The 8,789-nt window shown below is 35.2% G+C and overlaps 1 protein-coding gene across 1 annotated transcript; it reads left to right on the forward strand.

Annotated features, from left to right (window-relative positions):
- Positions 1 to 201: 201 nt before the first annotated feature.
- Positions 202 to 1,140, forward strand: LOC103609886 (olfactory receptor 2A2-like). The gene is made up of 2 exons (XM_008594150.1): positions 202 to 453; positions 499 to 1,140. Exons 1-2 carry the CDS (start codon positions 202 to 204, stop codon positions 1,138 to 1,140), a joined length of 894 nt encoding a protein of 297 aa, XP_008592372.1.
- Positions 1,141 to 8,789: the final 7,649 nt, after the last annotated feature.

Below are 8,789 nucleotides of genomic sequence, written 5' to 3' on the forward strand. Positions count from 1 at the left end.
TTGATACTTATCAGAAAATTTGAATTACTTCACAATAAAATGTTATAAACAGGCAGAGAAACATGAAAAAAAAGGTCAAGCAGAAACAAGTATTAAAGTTTCCTTTCAACTCACTTGGAGATAAATAGCTCCACATAATTTTAATTCTCCAACTCTGACCATTTCATCACACTTTGGACCTTTCCACATTGTCATTAAGGAATGGGGGGCAACCAGTCATGGATCACAGAGCTCATCCTCTTGGGATTCCAGCTCAGTGCAGAGATGGAGGTGCTCCTCTTCTGGGTCTTCTCCCTGTTGTATGTCTTCAGCCTGATGGCAAATGGCATGATCTTGGGACTCATCTACCTGGACCCCAGACTGCACACGCCCATGTACTTCTTCCTTTCACACCTGGCCGTAATTGACATTTCCTATGCCTCCAGCATCTTACCAAGCATGCTGGAAAACGTAGTGAAACACGAAAAAACTATGTCCTTTATCTCATGCATTATTCAGATGAATTTGGTTTTGACTTTAGCTATTACAGAGTGCATGATTTTGGTGGTGATGTCCTATGACAGGTTTGTGGCAATCTGCCATCCGCTTCAATACACAGTCATCATGAACTGGAGTATGTGCACGGTCCTGGCTGTCAGTTCATGGGCATGTGGATTTTTCTTGGCCCTAATAAATCTAATTCTCCTTTTAAGACTGCCCTTCTGTGGACCTCAGGAAGTGAACCACTTCTTCTGTGAAACACTATCTGTCCTCAAACTGGCTTGTGCTGACACCGGGACCAGTGAAATTTTTCTCTTTGCTGGTGGTGTGTTTGTCTTAGTCGGACCCCTTTCCTTGATAATGGTCTCCTACCTGCGCATCCTCTGGGCCATCCTGAAGATCCAGTCAAAGGAGGGACGCAAGAAAGCCTTTTATACCTGCTCCTCCCACCTCTGTGTGGTTGGGTTCTACTTTGGCATAGGTATGATGATTTACTTGGTCCCAGAAAACAGTCAACAACAGGAGCAGCAGAAAGTCCTCACCCTATTTTACAGCGTCTTCAATCCAATGCTGAACCCACTCATCTACAGTCTGAGGAACGATCAGGTGAAGGGCGCCTTCTACAGAGCACTGCAGAAAAAAAGAGGACCGTGTAAATGAACAGATACTTGTAGTTCTCCTCTTAAAATATTTGGTTTGCCTATTCAATAAAAATAATAAAAATTCCCCAAGAAGAGGATTCATTTAAGAATGAAAATTATTTATATTTTGGCCATGGAAATGGAAACACATTTCATGGATATGAGTATTGTCTTAGATTGAGTAGCCATGTTAGTAAATGAGATGACTCAATTAGAATATTTAATATTTTGGTTAGAATGATTACTTCATTTTAAAGAATCAGAAATGTGGATATATGGAGATAAAATGGTTATTTTAAATGTCAGAAAGTGACATCAACACATTACTCTGGCTGATCAACTTGGACCTATGTGGCAGCTGAAAATGCCAGGTTAAAATGAGTATTAATGGGCCGGCCCAGTGGCGCACTGGAGAGTGCGCCCCTTGGGTGCGCGTCGGTGCTCCCACCAAGGGTTCGGATCCCATGTGGAGACCGGTTCCGCTCACTGGCTGAGCGGGTGCAGGCGCAACACCGAGGGTTGTGATCCCGTTGCCGGTCCCCGGTACGGGTGCAATACCAAGGGTTGTGATCCCGTTACCGATCAGTAAAACAGACAAAAAGGGAAAAAAAAAATGAGTGTTAAGAGAGAAAACTTCCTGTGAAAACTCAAACTTTAATTGGCAGCAACGCAGAGTGATGTGTTTCTAGCTCACTGATTGTAAGGACAATGAAATAATTGACTGAGAAATTCTTAACTGCCTTTTGAAGTAATTCAGGAACAAAGGAGAAAAAGATGTCGAAAGCTTTTATCTATTCAGAATATAAACAATTACAAGTATATTTCAAGCTGTGTAGTATAATCAAGTGTATGAGAGCCATTTGAAAATGTTTAATGTACCTGGAAGCAGGGGTTTAAGCATTTCTCTAATTTTACATTTACAGAAATCCTCTCTTATTTGCCTTGGGGGATAACTCGCAAGACCCACAGTGGATGTCTGTAGTTGTGGATAGTGCTCAACTCCACATGTACCATGTTTTCTTCTGTATATACATACTTATGACAAAGTTTATTTCTATGAATTATGCACAGTAAGAGATTAACAACAATGGCTAATAATAAAATACAACAATTATTACTATATACTGCAGTCAAAGTTATGTGAACGTCGTCTTTGTCTGCCTCTCTTTCTCTCTCAAAATGTTTATTGCTCTGTAGTATTTTTGGACTGCTATTGACTGTCGTTAATTTAAACCACATAAAGTGAGACTGTGGGTACTGGGGCACAACTATATTTATGGGTTATGATAATTGCCAATATGGCAGGATTGGGACACCAGTAGAGGTTCTAGTGTAAATTTTTTCTACCAATACTTTTAATGTTTGAATCAATTTAAGGTGGTTTAGGATGATGCAAAGAGATATGAGACAGCTTTGATATGACCAACATCATCTAAGTTTTGTAATGACAAAAAGTTCTTTGCATTTGTGAAACAAGATTGGGCAACATTTGTTACACTACTGATGGTAAAAATCTTTAAAGGCTAGTTTGTACACTTATCACCTGAAATATTATTTTTAATTGTTGAAAGCATTCTCTTTCTTATGGGCTTTAATCTGTTTTTAAAATTTTTACTTATTTATTCACTTATTTTAATTGGGACACATAATTGTGTGTATTTATGCGGTACAATTTAATATTTCAACACATACATATGCTGTATAATGGTCAAATCAGGGTATTTAGCATATCCATTTCGTCATGCATTTATCTTTTCTTTATGGTGAGAATGTTCAAAAACCTGTCTTATAGCTATTTTAAAATATTCGAGAGTGCTTCTAAAAGTTCACAGATTTGTATTATCTTTTAAATCTATTTTTCCAGGAAGCACCCTTGTATTGCCTATAATCTGATGATGAAATAACATATTACATAAATTTTAATATCTGTATTTAAAGAAATAATAAGCAGCTGTTGAAAGTATGTTGCAAAAAATATTTTGATATGGAAAATATTTCATGATATATTTCTGAATGGCGGAAAGATTTAAATAATCAATACTGTTCATATAATTTTAAAATTTTTGATGTATATGAAAATAGATTTAGAATAAAGAGCATAAATGCTTATATTATTAACAATGATTACCATTGTATATCATCTCATTAGTCTTTCAACTAGAGTTTCATAATGCTTTCCTAAGAACCTTTTAAAACTTGAAGTCACAATCTCATAAAAGGCAGGAATCACCTTTTTCACACAATGAACCACACTCTTGAAATGTTAATCTCAAAAACTAAAATCTTCAAGAGTCTGTATGAGTAAAAGCAAGAAAATAGTATAAACTTGATAATAAGGTATTAGAATTAAAAACACATGTTTTAGTAAAAATGAAATAATAAATATCAAGACCATTTTCTTTGGCAGTAATGTTAATTTACTAAAAGAGACTTCACTTCCTACAGAAACTTACTTAAGGTAATGTTAATTTACTAAAAGAGACTTCACTTCCTACAGAAACTTACTTAAGTTATATTCAGTTTTCAGAAGTAATCTTGAGAATGTATTATCCCTTGCAACAATTTGTACATTTGTACATTTTCCTAAATTACTGCTCTTACATTTAAATGAAGATATTAGAAATTCATGATATCCTCATGATAAAGTCCTAATGAAATATAAGTATTTATAATAAAAATATAAATTATTAAAAGTCCAAAAATATATTGGCTTATAAATATGACAAAAATAATCAGAAATTTGTAGACGTAGCTGTTTTGTGGCAAAAGTGAGGAATATGCAAGTTGAGCCTGAAACATCTGGGCCTTTCAAGCTAAAAAATAATACTCAAAAACGGTAGGAAGTTGTTAAAAGGACAGAAATTTGGAGGTTTCAAATAAAGAAATGTTAAGCTTCAAAAAATATTGATAATAATAACAAAGAACAATTGACTAAAAAAATTCAGGAGTCCAAACTGATGGCTGAATTATTAGATAGATAGAAAGACAGACAGACAGACAGAGAGACAGAGAGACAGACAGACAGACAGAGATTAGGTAGATAGATAGATAGATAGATAGATAGATAGATAGATAGATAGATAGATAGACAAACAGATAGATGGACACATGGATGGATGGATAGGTGTATAGACAGACAGATGGGTGGAAGAAGCTTTTTGTTATATTAAGATTGCCAACTAACAAATATAAAAGCAATGATGTGGTTAGAACAACACATTTGCAATGATTGTGATTAATAATTGAATCAGACAAGATAATCAATGAATGCTAAAACTACTGACTAGTTCCATAATGAAGAACATGATATTTATATAATAAGCATAATGGACACCTCAGAAATTAATTAGGGAAAATAATAATTATATAATGGTGATATCTGGGAGTCACAATCTTTCTCAAGTGATCCAAGTTAGCTTCACCAACAATTACAAAAATTAACATCATGCACTTACTCATAATGTACTGAGAAGGACACTTTTTTTCTTGCAGAAAGTAGATAATCTGAGTCAAAACATGAAGAACATTGTATAATCCTAATATTAGGATTATTCTCAAAATGAACTGTTGTATAATCCTCAAAACAGAACTAAACACCACTAATGAAAGAAATTCAAAAAGACACAAAAAGATGGAAACACATTTTATGCTCTTGGATTCAAAGAACAAACATGGTGAAAATGTCTATACTACCCAATGTGATCTACAGATTCAATGCAATCTCCATCAAAATACCAATGACATTCTTCACAGAAGTGCAAAAAACAATCCCAACATTCATATGGAATAATAAAAGACCTCAAATAGCAAAACAAAAAATTAAGGGGGGGCATAGCACTACCTGACCTCAAATTATACTACAAAGCTATAGTAACAAAAACAGCATGGTACTGGCATAAAAATAGGCACTTGGGCCAATGGAGCAGAACAGAGAACCCAGAAATCATGCCTCAGCTTTTCAACCATCTGGTATTTGCAAAGGCAACAAAAATATACTTAAGGACAAGACTGCCTCATCAATAACTGGTGCTGGGAAAATTGGTTGGACATATGCAGAAAAATGAAACTAGACATGCACTTCTCACCATATACTAAAATCAACTTAAAATGGGTTAAAGACTTAAATATAAGACCTGAAAACATAATATTACTAAGGGAAAATATATGTGAAACCCTTCAGGAACTAGGTCTGGGCACAGACTTTATGAACATGAGACTGAAAGGACTGGCAACAAGAGAAAAAATGAACAAATAGGGCTATACCAAACTAAACAGTTTCTGCACAGCGAAAGAAATAATTAACAGAGTGAAATGAAAACCTACAGAGTGGGAGAAAGCTTTTCCTAACTATGCGTCCAAAAAAGGAATTAGTATCCATAATATACAAGGAACTCAAGCAATTACAAAGTAAAAAAAAATAATAATAAATGAATAACTCATTTAAAAAATGGGCAAAGGAACTGAATATACATTTTCCAAAGGAAGACATACAAATGGCAAACAGATACATAAAAAAATGCTCAACATCACTAATCACCAGGAAAATGGAAATTAAAACCACATTTAGATATCATCTCAACCAATTTGGACTGGCTATAATCAAAAAGACAGAGAATAACAAATGCTAGCGAGAATGTGGAAAGAAGTGAACATTTCTACGTTGTTGGTGGGAATGTAAATTAGTACAACCATTATGGAAAACAGTATCGAGAATTCTCAAACAACAACTGAATGGACATTTTTCAAAGGAAGACATGCAAATGGCAAACAGATACATAAAAAAAATACTCAACATCACTAATCACCAGGGAAATGGAAACTAAAACCACATTGAGATATCATCTCACCCAATTTGGACTGGCTATAATCAAAAAGACAGAGAATAACAAATGCTAGCGAGAATGTGGAAAGAAGTGAACATTTCTACGTTGTTGGTGGGAATGTAAATTAGTACAACCATTATGGAAAACAGTATCGAGAATTCTCAAACAACTACAGATAGATCTTTCATACGATGCAGCAATCCCACTTCTGGGTATATACAGAAAGGAATGGAAATCATCATGTCAAAAGGATATCTGCACTCCCATGTTCATCACAGCTATGCTTACAATAGCCAAGATATGGAACCAAACTAAATGTCTATCGATGGATGATTGGATAAGGAAAATGTGGTATGTACACACCATGGAATAATACTCTGGCATAAAAAATAATGCATTTCTCCCATTCGCACCAACATGGTTAAGCCTGGAGAAACTTAGGCTGAGTGAAATAAGCAAAGCATAGAGGTATAAATACTGCATGTTCTCACTCATAACTGGGAGCTAAGTGAGAAAGGAGGAAGGAAAGAAAGTAAATTACAGGCCAATATCCATGATGAAAATAGATGCAAAAATCCTCAACAAAATGTTAGCAATTGGAAGACAGCAACACGTCTAAAAAATTATACACCATGACCAAGTGGGATTCATCCCTGTGATGCAAGGATAGTTCAACATATGAAAGTCAATTAATATGATACATCACATCAATAAATTCAAAGACCAAAACCATATGATTATCTCAGTAGACATTGAAAANTCACACGTTTTCTCATTGCAGTGCCCTATTCCCCATTTTCCCTTACAGAGCCTGCCTCTGTAAAAAAATAAGATATAGGCTTGAAGATACATTTATCAGCATTATGAACTTCTGAGAACTATCAGTCTAAACAGATCAGAGACCCATGGACAGTGTTTCTATGAGAAAAATGGTTCAATGAAACATAAACAAAATCATAGATTCTTTAATGTTTATAAATACATTTGCATTGGGGAGGGTTCTATATAAATATGCATTAAGTTGGTGACATTAGTTTTTGCTATATTTAAAGAATATTTCTATATTATACAAAACTAGCAATACTAGCATCAGTATTTCAAAATTCTGATTAGACACAGTTGGATGCAATACTCAATGTCTGAAACATTTAATTTCTGAACATACATAATAATTTTGTTGCAGATAATTTAACTTATTGCTACCCCTTGGGAGCATTTGTTTGTTGACNTAAGATAGCTATAGAAAACTATGGCAATACTATGGTATTGACATTTGTAGTTATCTTAAATGGTGGCTCTCCCCATCAAAAAATATGTCCACATCCTAATCCCCAGCACTTAAAAATGCTACCTGATTTGGAAAAAGGGTCTTTGAAGATGTGATTTATTAAAGGATCTTGAGATGAGGAGAGAATCCTGGGTTATCTTGGTGGGTCTGAAATTCAAAGTCAGTGTCCTTCTAAAAGAAAGGCAGAAGGAGATTTGAAATAAACAGGAGAAGGAAAACAGAGGAAAAAGCAACATGCAGATGGAGCAGAGAGAGATATGGCCAGAAACCAAGGAAGGCTGACACTCACCAGAAGCTGGAAGTTGCAAAAAACATATTCTACCCTTGACCCCTCAGAGCGAGCAAGTTCTGCTAGATTTCAGATAACTAGAAGATTCAAGAACTGTGAAAGAATAAGTTCTTTGTGGTTTTAAGCTACCAAATGTGTGGTAATTTGTAGCACCAGCTATAAAGACTAATTCAGTATCTTATACATGCTTTGTCAGCACCATGCTCAGCCAGTGAGCAACCGGCCATCCCTATACGGGATCCGAACCCGGGGCCTTGGTGTTGTCAGCACCACACTCTACCGAGTGAGCCACGGGCCAGCCCCTAAATGCTTTGAACTGATGCTTATAAGAAGACAATTTCATAGTAATAGATCTTTGGAGAAACTATTTCATATGGAGATAAAAAAAATAAGATATAGGCTTGAAGATACATGTATCAGCATTATGAACTTCTGAGAACTATCAGTCTAAACAGATCAGAGACTCATGGACAGTGTTTCTATGAGAAAAATGGTTCAATGAAACATAGACAAAATCATAGATTCTTTAATGTTTATAAATACATCTGCATTGGGGAGGGTTCTATATAAATATGCATTAAGTTGGTGACATTAGTTTTTGCTATAATTAAAGAATATTTCTATATTATACAAAATTAGCAATATTAGCATCAGTATTTCAAAATTCCGATTAGACACAGTTGGATGCAATACTCAATGTCTGAAACATTTAATTTCTGAACATAAAGAATTATTTTGTTACAGATAATTTAACTTACTGCTACCCCTTGGGAGCATTTGTTTGTTGACTTTTCTGTTTTGTGTGTTTGGAGGAATAAATCTTATTATCTTTATTATGTTTATGGTCATTTTGCTTTTAAAAATAGACAGCATTAGGATAGCTTTTATCAAAAAGTCAAAAGATAACAAGCGTTGGCCATGATGTGGAGAAAAGGGAATCATTATATACTCGGTGTAAATTGGTATAGACATCATGGAAAACACTATGAAGGTCATTCAAAAAATTAACAATAGAACTGCCATGTGATTCATCAATCCCACTTCTGGGTATATATTCAAATATAAATAAGTAAAATCACTATTTTTTTTTTCCTTTTTGTCTTTTTTACTGAACGGTAACGGGATCGCAACCCTCGGTGTCGCGCCTATACCGGGGACCAGCAACAGGATCGCAAACCTCAGGGTTGCGCCCGCACCACGCTCAGCCAGTGAGCAGGAACCGGTCTCCACATGGGATCCGAACCCTCAGTGGGAGCGCCGCCACGCTC

Source organism: Galeopterus variegatus, unplaced genomic scaffold (assembly GCF_000696425.1).
Source record: "Galeopterus variegatus unplaced genomic scaffold, G_variegatus-3.0.2 Scaffold10247, whole genome shotgun sequence".
Classification (NCBI taxonomy): domain Eukaryota; kingdom Metazoa; phylum Chordata; class Mammalia; order Dermoptera; family Cynocephalidae; genus Galeopterus; species Galeopterus variegatus.

Bases quoted from the DNA above. Each gene is read 5' to 3' on its own strand.
- LOC103609886 (XM_008594150.1), top strand. From the start codon at position 202: ATGGGGGGCAACCAGTCATGGATCACAGAGCTCATCCTCTTGGGATTC. The intron at 454-498 runs GTGAAACACGAA...TGCATTATTCAG, and splicing joins CAAGCATGCTGGAAAACGTA to ATGAATTTGGTTTTGACTTT.